At 54.3% G+C, this 15,191-nt stretch overlaps 5 protein-coding genes and 1 non-coding gene across 6 annotated transcripts; 4 read left to right on the forward strand and 2 right to left on the reverse strand.

Annotated features, from left to right (window-relative positions):
• The first annotated feature begins 130 nt into the window (after positions 1–130).
• Positions 131–767, forward strand: F5144DRAFT_299842 (uncharacterized protein). Its single transcript, XM_066783876.1, has one exon. It carries the CDS (start codon positions 276–278, stop codon positions 678–680), a length of 405 nt encoding a protein of 134 aa, XP_066641618.1. The 5' UTR covers positions 131–275; the 3' UTR covers positions 681–767.
• A 443-nt stretch (positions 768–1,210) lies between these two features.
• F5144DRAFT_549563 (uncharacterized protein) lies at positions 1,211–1,791 on the reverse strand (the record flags this gene model as incomplete). The annotated part of the gene is made up of 2 exons (XM_066787590.1): positions 1,211–1,485; positions 1,551–1,791. 2 exons carry the CDS (start codon positions 1,789–1,791, stop codon positions 1,211–1,213), a joined length of 516 nt encoding a protein of 171 aa, XP_066641619.1.
• A 1,517-nt stretch (positions 1,792–3,308) lies between these two features.
• F5144DRAFT_t128 lies at positions 3,309–3,399 on the forward strand. The gene has a single exon. It is a non-coding gene; the product is annotated as a tRNA-Pro (tRNA).
• A 737-nt stretch (positions 3,400–4,136) lies between these two features.
• Positions 4,137–5,322, reverse strand: F5144DRAFT_604424 (uncharacterized protein; the record flags this gene model as incomplete). Its single annotated transcript, XM_066791343.1, has 3 exons — positions 4,137–4,555; positions 4,754–4,952; positions 5,014–5,322. The coding sequence occupies 3 exons, from the start codon at positions 5,320–5,322 to the stop codon at positions 4,137–4,139; spliced, it is 927 nt and encodes a 308-aa protein (XP_066641620.1).
• A 2,265-nt stretch (positions 5,323–7,587) lies between these two features.
• On the forward strand, positions 7,588–9,942 carry F5144DRAFT_654355 (uncharacterized protein). The gene is made up of 2 exons (XM_066793098.1): positions 7,588–8,845; positions 8,900–9,942. The coding sequence occupies exons 1-2, from the start codon at positions 7,798–7,800 to the stop codon at positions 9,526–9,528; spliced, it is 1,677 nt and encodes a 558-aa protein (XP_066641621.1). The 5' UTR covers positions 7,588–7,797; the 3' UTR covers positions 9,529–9,942.
• A 2,861-nt stretch (positions 9,943–12,803) lies between these two features.
• On the forward strand, positions 12,804–15,146 carry F5144DRAFT_578328 (phosphotransferase-like protein). Its single transcript, XM_066789260.1, has one exon. It carries the CDS (start codon positions 12,870–12,872, stop codon positions 15,069–15,071), a length of 2,202 nt encoding a protein of 733 aa, XP_066641622.1. The 5' UTR covers positions 12,804–12,869; the 3' UTR covers positions 15,072–15,146.
• The last annotated feature ends 45 nt before the right edge of the window (positions 15,147–15,191 follow it).

The raw sequence follows: 15,191 nt of genomic DNA on the forward strand, positions 1-15,191 counted from the left end.
AGCTTCTGCATCTTGACCACTTCCAATAATGGACTCGGCCTTTGCGCTTCTGTGTAGGCCTTATGAGTTGTGACTCGTGCATGCGCAGTGCGGGGGTTGAGGGGTCCAGTCCCGTCAGCAATCGGTTTTACTTTCGGTTGTGACATCATGTACAGGGTTCTTCTCACGTCCCAATCCCTTGTATATACCCCCTCCCTGCGCCTTAGATCTTCAAATTCCCCCACATCTCACCTACAAAGCCACTGCCGGTACTCGGTCAAGAAGATCAACAAGACATGCGTCTAGTATTTGCCGCCGCTTTACTTGCCGGTGCTACGGTGGCGGCCACGGCCATCCCTGGCCAGATGAATGAGGCGCCGGCTGTCGATTTGAGCAAGCGGCAATGCGGTTGTGACTGCGTTAGTCCCAAGTTTATTCGTCCTTCCAGTTTGCTCATGTTCTTTCCCTTGTGTTGTGCCATACTAAGCTTCACCGTCATTCACAGAACAACAAGATCTGCGGAGGAAATTGTTTTGGTAGCTGCAACACTTTGGCTTGCACCGACTGCGTCACTTGCTGTGGTTTTAGTTGATGGAGGCTTGAAGCTGGTTGGAGCGATGTTTCTCTGTCCGTTTCGACGGCGACGAGTCTGTCTGTTGTTACTCGTCGAATGGTCGGGCTTTCAGGAGTGCCGTGGTTGATGTCTAGCTGCTGGCTTTGCAAAGACCTGGGTGCTGGAAACAATCGAGATCATGAGTGGTTGTGTGACGCGGTGTTTCGGAGGCCTGGACAACGAGATGGTAAGTATTGGCCATCGTGACACAGAGTATAGTTAGGGCAGTTGAAGCAGTTCCTTTCACGCCTATTAGGCCATGTCAAATATAGAGAACTGTCGCCGTAGCTCGGATTTTCTTCATTGTTTTATCAGCGCCAGGCCGGCATGAGACACGGGCATACATACCGGTAGTTGATGGGGCTGGATGTTTGCGGAAACTTTGAATAGTAGGTAGGTAGGTACCTAGGTACTGTTGGTAGCTATTACAATCCATCCCAAAAATGACTGATGGTCATGCGTTACCAAAGAAAGCAGGGCCACCAAAAGCATGAGCAACCCCCATTTTACCCTCGTAGTTTGGTGAACACCACCATCGATGTTGCCGTGTCCAAAAAAGAACTACATGTACTAAAGTAGGCAGTCTCACTTCCCGGCTGCTTGTGGACTATTCCACCATCAAACCCAGCAATCTTCGCTTCCGGTCGTAAGCTTCTTTTTGGCAGTCGACTTCTCGATAAGACGCCGTTCCACAATGTCAACAATGGTAACGAACAGCTTCCGATCCAACTCGGCCGAGGCGGGGCTCGGTTTGGTGTTGTGGTGAATCTGCCACAGATAAAGAGACCGAATCATTGGCAAGGTCATTTTATACTTCCCCTGAAGCTTGACGACCATGGCCTGGGCAATCTCGTCAAAATTTTGGTCTTCGACGTTACGCCCCAGAATCGCAACTATATAGAGTGGTCAGCGTTATGTTCGGGATCTTGCGGTTCGAGCGAGCTTATTTTCTACTTACGGGGTTGGAACAGACCCGGCCTGGGCGGGTCATCCGACTCATGGATTTGAGGAGACTTGGGAGGAGCGGAACCTGGCTTGGGCGCTAAAAATCTTTGCCTAGGGTTGTAGCTGGGTCGTCGGGGCTGATCTAGGTTGGGGGGGTCATCTCGCTGAGGAGGCTCAGGAGGAGCGGGACCTGGCCTGCGCGCCACAGCCCTTTCCTTAGGGTTGTAGCTCGGGTTCTTTTTGTTGCGAGGCATCATGAAGAGAAATACCACCCGGCCCGATCGCTGGATGTATTTTGTCGATCGCTGGACTTGTTGGTAGGGGGCGAGGAGGCGTGGGGGGTATGGTTCTGGAGGTGAAGGTCATAGTTGGGCGGGAAGGTTCCGAGATGTATTTATTTACTGGTACATAGGTAGATCCAGCGCGTCACGGGCAGGTCGTGGAGCGACATCAGCATGATCAAAGCACAAGAGATTGGAAACATAATCATGGAATAACACTCAACCGCGAGCGCTCGGGTGAACAGTGGTTCCCTTGAGTATGTAAATACCGCCTTCAGTTACTGGAAATAAAACTGTTCTGGAACAAGGCCCCTCTCTTTGATGACTGTTAGGTTGGCCTTATTTACAAAGCCAACAAGGCAGTAGAAGAGGCCTGGAGAGCGAGGTGGTTAAAGGAACGGGACGGCAGAGCAATCACCAGGCCGGCGGACGACTTTGACCATCAGCGGGAGACGCTATTCCGGAACGAAACCCTAAGGAGGCATGACGGTCTCAGCAAGGCGAAAAGCTCACTGCTCATTCAAATCCGGACGGGAGCAATAGGCTTACGGGACTACTTGTTTACACGGGAAGTCCCGGAGGTTCTGACGCCTGCCTGCGAGTGTGGCGAGGGACGAGAGACTACCGAACACCTGGTAGTGTGGTGTTTGGCCCCACCGTTGACTCGAAGATGGGAGAGAACTGGAATTCGGACACGACGGGACTTTTACTCAGTTCTACACGGTATCAATCCCACGACTGTACGGCTTGCGAGGAGGATCCTCGACTGGCTGATGGACTCGGGGAGGCTGCCGATGTACAGCTTGGCCAGGAGGCTCGAGCTGGAAACGGCGGCCTGAAGCGCCCCCGTTCGGAGGCCAGGAGGCCTCCTCTCTTTGTATACGTAGACTCACCAGAACGCATCGTTCCTTGATTGTTGGTAGGGGTTTTTCACCCGGCCCGGGAGGGCACGGTTTTCCTGTACACTAAATAGCAGAGGGTCCGGCACGCCCTAGGGCATAGCGGAGTATGAATAATAATATTTACAAAGCCAAAGCTGGAGGCAGCGACCAAATATATCGTTATCAATAGCTGACTAGTCCTGTCCGGTTTAACGACATGCAAAGTAGATTAACACATTATTAGCCTCAGCAGGTCATTCATTGGAAAACATCATAGATGGAATTGAGAAGAACAGGTTGATTTAATATTTTACATAGCACTCGTAACCCCCGAAGCATTACATGAACTCCTCGATACCATGAATTTGTACTCTTTATAGGTGACAAGTAGATATAACTAACCTAATATCCGCTGCTAAATGCTATTAGCTGTATAATAGACGCTAAGGTTAAGTTACCTATCATTATCAACCCAGCCCTAATTATTAGAGGGATGGATCCCTAGGCTAAGTACCTAATGACGTCCAAGGGAGTCTCGGCGTTGTTTGTGCGTGTATTCTGCTCCTTGATATAACCAAACAGTTGTTGACGCAGCAACAGATCAATTAAGGGCCGCTGGTCTAGTGGTATGATTCTCGCTTAGGGCTCACCCTACGGCAACGTTTGCGAGAGGTCCCGGGTTCAATCCCCGGGTGGCCCCGATCCTATTTTCACTTTTTTGTTTTTGCCTTGAGCGTCATCATCATCCGTCTTTTGTTCTTGCTACATTTGTCAACTGGATTATCTTTTTTTTTTCCTTTCCCTACCTGACACAACAACTCTAAATCCAGATAAAGCCCCGTTTGTCTCACTCGCCACACTGTTTACACACAGCTCTCTACGACACAAAGACGAGAATTTCCACTCTTGGTCAGGCTTATGACATGACGGTAGTTTATTCGGAGGCAGCCACCTCGGCATTAAACTGCAAAGGTCCCTAACTGATCAATACTTTTACTTCAGGTGTGCCATTCTCATCATGGGGGTGGTTCTTTATCATTGGCTTCCTCTTCCCCTTTTCGTCTTGCCGTTATTTTTCAGTGAGGCATCACGTTACATATTTTCGAGGCTAGCCTTGGGCCCGAGAACTACTAGGTAAGACACTTCGGTAGGTTTCCTCGACAGCGGAGTAAACACACGCGACTTTGATCGGAAACATGTCATTCAATGACTTGACCAGCACGGCTGGCCCATCCCAACCAAAATGGCGAAAAGAACCAAACGCCTAGCAGGCACTGCCTGCTGAGAACACCCGTATGTACAAACATGCACCTCTTTTTACAGCCCGGCCAACCCACGAAACCCTCCCAAAACCCCAACCCGAACAGAAAAACCAACCCAAGAAAAGCCAACCGGGACCGTGTCAGCAACGGGGAGACCCCCGCCAACATCCACCGCCTACGCCTTCGCGGCCGGAGCAGGAGCCGGAGCCGGAGCCGGAGCAGCAGCTCCACCACCCTGAATCAACTGCTGCAGCGCATCCAGCAGGGCGCGGCAGGCCGTGCCAGGACCACACGGGTCAGCACCAGCACCCGCTCCAGCACCCGCACCAGCACCAGCACCAGCACCAGCACCGGCCCCCTCGCCAGCATTGGCACCCTCCCCAGCACCAGCACCAGCACCCTCCCCAGCACCGGCGCCACCACCGCCAGCAGCAGCCTGCGGCACGAAGATGGCCCACTCGCCGACCATGTTGGACACCGACAGCGTCAGCTCGTTCTCCTCGACCTCGAACTCGAGCTCGCCCTCGCCGAAGACGAAGGAATTGGCCTCGGCGCAGAAGCGGCCGACTTGGCCGGTGGAGATGTCGAGGGTGTCTGTGGTGGGGTTAGTTTGGGGTGCTTTCCTTTTTTTATTTCGGGGTTGGGCGTTGGGGGGAGGTGAGGTGGGGGGTATGGATGGGTTGAAAGGAGGGAAGGGGGTGGTTGGGTTGGGGCGATGGGGGAGGTGGGGGTTGAACTCAGGTATGGTGGGGTGGTAGGGGTGTGAAGAGAGTAAGGCATGTTGCAACTTACTGCCGGCATTGAGGATGTAGTCAATCTTTTGCAGGGTCAGGCCTTGCGCGGCAGCCGCGCCACCGCCCAGCTCAACGATGTACGACACGGGCTCGAGCGCGACAAAGCCAGCCGGGGGTGGTGCCGGGTTCTTGTTCTCGGTGACTCTGAGCTGACGCCCCTGCTGGTTCTGGAACTCGACTTCGAAGACGCCATTGGTCTGCCACGGAAGTTAGTACCGTGACTTATCACGCCGAGATCTTGGGTTGTTATGAACTTACACCGGGGGGGAAGGTGGTATCAGTTTTGATGTCGCCGCCTCCCAGCTCAATGACCTGCCCAAATTGTCCCGCCTGCTCAATCTCGTTCTCCTCGCCCTCTCCCTCGCCTTCACCGGCACCGGCACCGGCACCCTCTCCGGCCCCGGCCCCACCTCCGGCGCCCGCCCCAGGAGTGGCAGTCTTCGAGGCGGCGGCCGCCGCTGTTGTTGTTTGGCTGGCCCTGGCAACCTGCCCGGCCCCGTTGGGCGTTGGGAGGGCGAGGATGGAGAGCACCTGAGCGGCGAGAAGGAGGCTGCTTGAAAGCTTCATATTGCTTGTTGGTAGTGGTCGACTTGGGCGAGTTGCGTATGAAAGAAAGATGTATGTACAAGACACGAACTTGTAACTATGTACCGAAATGAAAGTGACCCGAAGCAGTATGAATATCAACAGGGAATGAAAGAAAGGAAGCCGCCAGGGTTCAGAAGAATGAGAAAGGATGATGGAAGAAGATGGGTGCCACATCAACGCAGATCACGGACAACATCGTCTACACTTATACTCACGGCCGTCAACCTCGACCAGAAGACATTTTCTGTCGAAACATTGCCAAGATGCAGGAGCCACAGGCATGTCAAGACGGTTACGAGAGAGATTGCCCATGAAGACATTCTCGGCGCGGTCGCTTGTGGTGGCGAAGCGAGCGTTACCGGCGCTGGGAACCTGGAACTCCTAAGCCACAAGGTTGAGGGCGGACGGTAGCGCCTCGCCAAGGCTTCTGTGTCTCGTTGCGGGTTTCGCGCCTAACTTTTACCCCTTGATGTATGCCCGCCACCTTGGGTCGCTCTCAGGACTCAAAGGCCAAGGCCGGAGTCGTTGGAGGGTTGGGTGTGATTGGTGTGGTTTCTAAAAAGGGGTTACGTGCTTACAGCCTTGGGAGAACGAAATAAACAACACAGGGGAGGACGAGTGTAAACTGCAAGCGGCTGGCGGGATTGTGGTCTCCATGGGGAGTGGCCGAAGGAGGCTCAAATGGCAAGTTTAGCCTGGAACTGCCACAGCCGACAAGCCATCCCTGTCCCGCATGAGACCAGCCGAGGCCACTGGACGGTCTCGGCAGGTTTGATACCGTGGTGTGGGCGACCACGACGTCTTGGCTGGAAGAATCTAGCTTCGCCTATGGGCTTGATTGAGCTTGACTGATGGATTTGATCTACTGCCAATGTGGTCCATTTTCTTGGGTACGGGCATCATCTGAACTTCCTGGTTGTTAACGGGATTCTCTGACGATCTCAGAGATCAAATAGCATCGGGGGATTCTGGGATGAACTCCCGGTAAATCGAGCCCCCACAGTAAGGACGGGAAAGGGTTTGATGCATTCGCTCGATTCGTACCGTTCCTCTTCAAGGGGGTTGGGCTCGAAAGGTGCCAAGCTGTGCACGAGTTTTCAGTTTCTTTGCCACCAAAAAATGGCGTTGAAGATGCGGCTAATCGGTGCCGAGAATGAATCCCGATGGGGTAACTATGCAACCTAGGGCCACATGGTAGGCTTCCAGGCTGCCTCCAGACCGGAGTTTTGTTTGTTTGATGTTTCGTGAGTCTCTTGCCCAATGTGGTTGCGACGATGGATGAGGTTCCAGGTTGGGGTAAAGAAGTGGGCCCAGGGGAAAAAAGCGAAGAAGGGTCTGGTTCGGCTCAACTTGCAAATTGCATTGGCCTCGTTTTTGGTGACAATCTTGGCGTCGGTTCAACTTGCCTGGCTGACCTTCAAGGCTGATGGCAAGTCCTCGCTTCGATGACATGATTTCTTGGCCATTTCTGCAGTTGTTGTGATCACTTATTGGAGATATCGATATTTGTGGATTTTTTTTTGTCTCAACTTTGACGATGGGAATGCTCAGAAGAGCAGCACGGTCGAGAACATCAAACCGCCAGCGGATGTCGGGACTGTTTTGCATGAATTTCGGTTTCGTCAAACTCATTTTGGGCAACTGGTCGCGTGCCCAAAAGCCGCTGTTGTCGATTGCGGAGCCCCCTCAGCGGCGGGTGCAGAAACACTGTGACTGAGCCTATCAAAAATCCCCTCCCCAATGGCAGCCCCACACAGCTGTTGCATTTTCGGTTTCTCCCCCCTGCTCCTTCCCCGAGAGCCGATCGCAGTCTGATCTGCACCCTGCACTTGCAAAATTAAGATATCGATTCCCCATCTGCAGCCAAAAGCACCATGACTGGTTCCCTCACACTCGATCCGCCCTGTCTTGGCAGCGTGCAGGCGTCTCAGCTGGTTCTTGGCTGACACGCCCTCGTCTGGGGCAGGTCCCGGAACCAAAGTGCTGCAAAGCGAGAGGATTGGCTCGCATGCCTCGCGCGCCGATACAGCCGGGTCTCTTCAACACGGAGTGCCCCTGTACGACGTTACTGCAAGTCGTGCAAGTTCTAACGAGGAGTCGGAGGGGGCGACGGGGACGATGGCTGGTGCTGCTGACTGGGACTGAGGCGTCAAGCCCTGCCCCGAGGAGCCGCCGACCTCCGAGAGCAAGTGACTTATTACCCTTCCTTGGCGCCACTCCCTTTGGGTGAAGATCACTGTCTTGTCTCTCTTGTTTCTTCACTTCCCTTCTTTTGGACAGGGCAGCTGGTCTGCAATTTCGGCGTTTTTGGTGCTTCTCAGCTGTTGGTTCGTTATTCGGTTCTGGTTTGCGTACATACTTTTCTCCATCGGACAGGAACCGACTTTTTTCAGCCTTTCTTTTCTCTCCAGTTTGTAGTCCTTGGGGTCCGGGAATCGACAACCGCATAACATCATGAGGGCAACAGGTCCGACGGTGCGCCGCCGCAACCATGCGTGGCTGGAGATGAGGCGTCGAGAGAGACAAGCCGGCCAGTTTGCTCGACGTCAACAGCAGGACGACACCTCGGATGATGGCGATGTCTCGGACAGTAACTCGGACGGCAACTCTGTCAGCTCCCTCGACTCGCTTGACTCGCTCGACTCTCTCGACTCACTCGATTCACTCAATTCATCTGATGACGGGGCCAACCCTCGGCCGACTCAAACACTGAGCCCCGTCATTGGTGGCGCGAAGGCCCGCCCTTCCCTTGCTGCCTCCTTGAAAGCGCGCCCTTCTGTCTCTGCCTCCGCGAACGCGCGGGTCCGGACAGGAAGATGGATCAAATCCCTGCCAAGGGCGGAAGTGGCCGCTGGTGTGACGCTTGGGGTCGGTGAGCCCGGCCAAGGGGCCGGTGAGGTAGAGAATGGTCCTGAAGATGAGGTTGAATCCGACTCTCTCTCTGAGTCGGATGGGATCGAGTCCGATGGCGATGAGTCCGAGAGCGGCGATTCCGTCGAGGAGTCCACAGCTCCTCCGGCCACCACGACGCCTCCACCGGCCGGAGTAGCCCCGCCGCCTCCCGCAATCACCTCTGCCGCAGAGATATCGACCATCAAGCCGCCACCACCGCCCGCCGACATCACTAGCACTTCGGTGCGCCACAGTTTCTCCACAGTGACACCCAAGAGGGACTCGACGAACGCTCCAGACTCTACTACAGGGGCCCCACCGCAACTAGTTCCGATCATCGCTCCATCGGGAAGCAGTAGCTCGAGCCTGGACGACTTGATAACATCGTTGACTACCACTTCGTCAACTTTCACTTCGTCGCAAATACCATTGACGTCCGCAACCAGCTCGGTCGCGCCTACCGTCCCGGTGACTGGGGCCACACAGTCCGAAGAAGCCCAGGTTGAGCCGCCAAACAGCATACCCAACGAGCAGGAAGGACTCGGTATCGACAGCGCGCCAAACAAACTCAATTCGGGTGCCGTAGCCGGAATCGTGCTCGGAGTGCTGGGTACGTTTCCCCTAGCCGCATCACTCACCCTACCTCACAGCTAACATCGCGCAGCCTTCGTCGGACTCCTCGCCGGCGCCGCCCTCCTCTGGCGTCAACGCCGCCGGGACCGCGGCCTGCCCTTCTTCCCACAGACCCGCCTTCGCCTAGGCGACGATGAAGACGGAGCCCACCCCGGCTCCGTCACCGGACCTCTTCCAGGGAGGGTGGGCGGCCAGAACGCAGCCAAGACCAACACGCAGATCATGGACGACCTCATGAAAGCCGCGTACGCAACCAACAACGGCGAGAACGACATGCAGGGCGCATACGCCCCCTACAAACCACCCCAGCAACAACAACAAACCGGCCCCATCTTCATGGACGAAAAAGCCTACATCTCCCTCGCCGGCCCCCCCACCCCGCTTCCCGCCCCCGGCCCCACCCCTCCCATCCCCGCACCCGCGCTCGTCCCCCCCTCCCCAACCCCCACCGCCCAAAAGCCCGTCATGCGCTGGCTCGACGGCGTGCGCACGCCGACCCAGCCCAACGGGCCCGAGATCCCCCCCACCCCGGCCATGCCCCCCTCCGCCACCATGCCCAGTGGCGGCGGGCGCGCCCTGGATCCGCCGAGGCCGGCGTACTATGGGAGGGATACTATGACGACGGATACGACGAATACGAGCGTGCGTTGGTTTGGTTGAGGTGGAGGTGATAGGGGGGTGTAGGCGCTTGTCTGGTGTGTGGTGGGTTTGGCTGGGGGGGTGTTGGGAGGAAGGGGGGTTGGGTTTTGTTGTCGGCTTTGGTGTGTATGACGGTGTGTTGGGTGTGGTGGCGTGCGGTTGATGTGGTGTTGGTGGGAGCGTTTCCTTTGTGTCTGGGAGTCAATATGGGTTTAGATGGATGTATATATAGCCGTTGTAAATGGGAATGCCCTATCGTTACCGCTAGATTTGGTGCCTCCAGTGAGCGGGAGGCTAACGGTTCGTTGCCGGCCTGGATGTCACGGTTATGGCCGCATGCAGGGTCCCGATGGGGGGGTGCGCGGAGAGCGCCCCCCAGCCAATCATTAAGAATGGGTCCCAGACCAATCAGGAGAGGAACGGGGGGAACGGCTACCGTTCCCAAGGTTCCTATAAAGGAACGAGAGGAACGGCCACCGTTCCTCACGTTCCCCAAGAAAGAGGTACGGAGATACCTAGGACCTAGATAGTATATAGTCACTCGTCCTGGAGAGCTCTGGGAGTTCTCCAGTTAGCAATCACAACTACAGTTCGCTACAAGCTCGCAAGCCTACTGTTGAGACAAGTCTATTGTTGTGCACCCTTTGGCTGCACCGAACCTAAGCATCCTAGAAAGACTACCTTCACCGAAGCTGAACCCTAACAGGAGAGGATCCTGGAGTAGGTTCGTCACACTGGAGCCTCCAACCCGCTCGATTTGCAGCCCGCTCCTTCCCTTCAGCTCACAGCCAACCGCTTCTACCCTCGAAAACGGTTACTATGGAAACAGCTTACAGGAGGAACAGCTTCGACAAAATGGACCGTTCAAGTTTGTGAACCGAATATGGAGGGCTCGTTACCGTAACCTAATATCTTCCGGCTCATGGATATTATTGAGGTGTCCATCTGGCTCTGAATGGTGACAACGAAAATCGCAATCCCTTAGGTGGCTTAGTCCTCTAACAGCCAGTGTCACCAGCACGGACTTCACCAAATGCTTGACATTCTTCTCATCACCTCAAGCGATTGTATTGTCGGCAAAAAAAGCTGAAGCCCAAATGCCAACGATACCTTCGACTATAGGAACGAAAAGAAAATCATTCGAAAACGCAAATTTTACATGTTATTTATTTGGTTTCCTTCCATTTAGTTAACGTATTTGCATAACGAGTGGGCCAACATAACGAGTGGGCCAACATAACGAGTGGGCCACTTTTCTTCCTCTTGCAACCTCCCAACTTCATGACGAATTTCCTTCACAATACAAAATGCAACCTCTTCCAAAAGAGAGTCGTATGATCCTTGCGCTTGAAGCTCTTAAGAAAGACGCTAAACTTTCCGTACGGAAGGCTGCTACGATCTACGAGATTCCGCGAAGCTCGCTTCAACATCGACGCGCTGGAAAGCAACCACGACCCGAAATACCAGCCAACCTTCGAAAATTGACCAACTTGGAAGAACAAGTCCTTCTTGAGAGGGTACTCGACCTTGATGCGCGAGGATTTCAGCCCCAGCTCTCCGACCTTCGAGAAATGGCCGATCGCCTTCGGGCCGCACGCGGCGCGTCGCCCGTCGGACCCCGATGGGCAAACGGTTTCGTAAAGCGACATTCCAAGGTTACGACGCGTTTCCGACGTCAAATCGATTATCAGAGGGCCCAATGCGAAGATCTCGATGTAGTAAATGCGTGGTTTCGGCTCGTACGCAACGTAATCGACAAATACGCGATCCAAGAGGGGGACATCTACAACTTCGACGAGACTGGGTTCCAGATGGGCATGCTTTCGAGTGCAAAGGTCGTGACGAGCTCCGAGCGACGTGGGCGGCCTCGCACAAAGCAGCCTGGCAATCGAGAGTGGGTTACGGTGATCCAAGCTGTGTGTGCGGATGGCTGGGTCGTGCCGCCGTACTTTGTCGTCAAGGGGAAAAACCACCTCCTCCCCTGGTACCAGGACAGCCGGTTCGAGCCCGAATGGAGAGTCCACACAAGCGAAAATGGCTGGACAACAAATGAGATTGGCCTCGATTGGCTAAAACATTTCGACCAGGCTACCAAGCGCCGTACGAGAGGGGTGCATCGGCTGCTCATCCTCGACGGCCACGAAAGCCACCACTCGATCGACTTCGAAGTTTTCTGCAAGGCCAACAACATTATTACACTTTGCATGCCTCCCCATTCTTCCCACTCTCTCCAGCCTCTTGATGTTGGGTGTTTTAGTCGGCTCAAGGCCTCGTACGGCAAGCGGATTGAGCAGATGATGCGGATGCAGATCACCCACATTACGAAGGAGGACTTCTTCGACGCATTTGTCGAGGCATTTCACGCTTCCATCACAGCGAACAACATACGAGCGGGCTTTAGAGCAACTGGCCTTGTTCCTTTTGACCCTGAATTGGTAGTTTCTTGCCTCGACCCTAAGCCACTTACCCCATCTCCTCCAAACTCGCGTCCCGGAACAGCCTCGAGTTGGGCCCTGAAGACCCCATCCAATGCGTACGACGCGACCAAGAGCTCCATCACTCTCAAGCGGAAGATCGAGAACCATCAAGGTAGCTCTCCGACTCACATTTTCGACATCATCGACTTGCAGGCCAAGAGCATCTCAAAATTGGCACATGAAATGGTGTTACTCCGAGCTGAGGCCCAGGAACTTCGTACAGCAAATGAGCGACTAAGCAAGCGCCGTCGGACAAAGAAAACGCGTCTGCAGGAAGGAGGATCACTTAGTTTACAAGAGGCAAAGGGTTTGATGGCTGACCGGGGACTTGGTGATAAGGACTGCAAGGAAACGTCCGGGAGTAGTGGTTGTATAACAGTGGGTGGGCCACGCATTCGGCTCTGCAGCAACTGCAAGAAGCCCGGCCACAATGCGCGGACTTGTCAAGTACTTTGCGAGATGTCTGAAGACAGTGACTCCGAGTAGTTTCAATTGATTTGAGCTGTTGTGGCTGAATTGACTTACACGAGGTGGTTGAGGTCCGGGAAAAGTGGCCCACTCGTTATGCAAATACGTTAAGCTTTTGCTGGGTTTCCTTTTTTACCTCCTTCTCTTTCTTTTCTTTTTTTCCTCTTTTTTTTTTCTTTTTTTTTTCCAGTTTTCTTTACCTCTTTCTATTTTCTTATTTTCCTTTACTTCTGTCTCTTTTCTTGATTTCTTGTTCCCTTTTCAAATGTTTTTTTTCCCTTGGTCAGCGCACTTTTCCCCCAACCAACCTGAAGAAACCACTAGGCAACAAACAACACACCGCCCCTCGCACCCCGCCTCGTGGTTTTTTTCCTCCGACTTCTGGCATCATTTCTTCTATCGTTCGGATTTTCGATCATGGAGGAAAGGCTTGCCGAATTAGAGCGCCGCCTCATCGAGGCGAATCGCCAGCGCGACGAATTCCTCCAAGAAGCCGCACGCGCGCTCGAAGAAGCTGAAAGCGCGCGAGAAGAAGCCGAACGCAAATTCGACAATGCGAAAGCACAGATACAACCGACGACGTGGTTCGAATTCCTCAAGTTATGCCACAACCTTATATACATGAAAATGCAAGTGCAGTCAAACCCGTTACTCGCCTCAACAGGCGCAGTCGCCAATGTGACAGGGAAACGCTATCCGCGATACCTCCGGCCATGGAAAGAGTTCGACCAACTCCACGAGGATATTTTCGCAAAGCACGAACGGATGTTGGGCCAACAGAGACTGCTGCCTCCCTTCATGGATCTAGAAATGCAAGGCCGCCGTGTGAGGCGTGGCCGAAAGCTAGCAGGCGAAAAAGATCTGAAACGATTCTCATCTCTCGCTCTCGAGGGCTGCGTCGACGATGTTGTAGATCGGCTCCTTGAGCCGGGGGAGGCAGGAGATGATGGTGCACCACCACCTATTTATTGTCAGATTCTGCCTGCAGTGCGCGATATCTCGTTCCTCAGCAAGCCATACGGCGTTGTTTTCACAGATTCGGACGAGGAAGAGCAGGAACTGGCATTGCGAATCCAGTCATTCACGGCTGGTCGCGAAGCGGCCCTCGGTGCGGAACGGGGTCCCGAAAAGCAGGTGTCGCCGGAATTAACGAAACCACACCCAGGCTTCTGGTGTTTCCGGCACAACGACGACGATTCAATGGTCCCGCTATTTTTCATCGAGTACAAGGCTCCGCATAAGGTCGACAACGACGCGTTGCGTAATGTCCTGCGATCTCCTCGACGCGCGGAAACCCTGATGGAAGATAGTATCCGGAGCGTTAATGGAAAACACGTCTCCAAGGAACTCCCGCCGAACGAGATCGACATCGCCAAGATTTTAACGCAGGCGTTTGACCACATGGTTGACTATGGCCTGCAGTACAGCTACGTCAGCACGGGTTTGGCGCTCATTTTCCTGTATCTTGAGCCGGGCCAGCCCACCACGGTCTACTACCATCTTGAGCAGCCAAAGACGGACGTAACGTCGACAGACCGTGCCGGTCTCAAACACACGGCTGTTGCATTGATCCTAACGGCCGTGCATTTGTCGCTGGGGGGCAAGTATATGAAACAAAGTTGGAAGAAGCAAGCCAAGGACGTTCTGTGTAGGTGGCCCCATCCCTACGACGATATGGCGGCGTGTGACGCCAGTCCGCCGACATCAGAGACACAACCGGCGCCATCTTGGACTTTTCCCGTCGACACGGTGTTGACACCAACGCTGCCGTACTGTTCCCAAGCATGCCTCCTTGGCCTGAAGCGTGGAGGGGCTCTGGATCCACGTTGTCCTAACCACTCGCTTCACCGACAAATGAACCAAGACGAGTATGCGAACCAGACGACGAATAAGCACCCAATTTCGGCGGCCGAATTCTGCTCTAAGCTGGTGGAACAACTCGCCCAGACCATGGACGAGGACTGTCACAGCCTCGAGCGGTACGGCATGTTTGGCGCAACAGGCGCCATGTTCAAGGTCGCCCTGAGGGCCTACGGATACTGCCTCGTGGCTAAAGGTGTACAGCGTCAACACCGCCCGCGCCTCGACCTAGAATCTCTGTCATACGAATGCCTAGAGCCCTGCCAAGGGGCGTTGGTCCCGATATACCTGGGTATCATCGACCTGCAGGATGAGTACCGCAACATGTTTGGCGCACACTTTGCCCACATGATGCTGCTCTCGTACTGCGGCTCCTCCCTGTGGCATGTGAACCGAGACATACAACAGCAGGCTGCCGCTAGGAAAAGGAAAGGCGACGAGAGCGCCGACATTGAAGTCGAAGCCCGGACTAAAATATTGCTCGAGGAGCAGGAGCGGACGCTGACCGAGATCGCCCCTTACGGTATTGACCATGGCGACATTAGGCCGGAAAATATGGTTTGGAATGAGGAGTCGGGCCGCGTCATGGTGATTGACTTTGACCGTGCGGTTCTGCGGGAGGCGGTTGAAGCAGAGAAGAAGCGGGAAAGGCAACGAGAAAAGGAGAGAGTGCGGAAAAAGCGTTTAGCCGCTGACAACAGCGATGTACCGGCTACAAGGCGAAGAACAGAAGCAGGACCAGAAGTAGGACTCGAATAGTTGAGTTTTGTCCACCCATAGCAATACAATGCCGACATGGGATAAAACCCTAGAATAGCGGAACGTAAAAAAGCCATTTAGAAGCCTAACGCCTCCTTTTTATTTTACTAGGTTTCTTTT

This window comes from Chaetomium tenue (assembly GCF_020726465.1).
Source record: "Chaetomium tenue strain MPI-SDFR-AT-0079 chromosome Unknown F5144scaffold_5, whole genome shotgun sequence".
Taxonomy (NCBI): Eukaryota; Fungi; Ascomycota; class Sordariomycetes; order Sordariales; family Chaetomiaceae; genus Chaetomium; species Chaetomium tenue.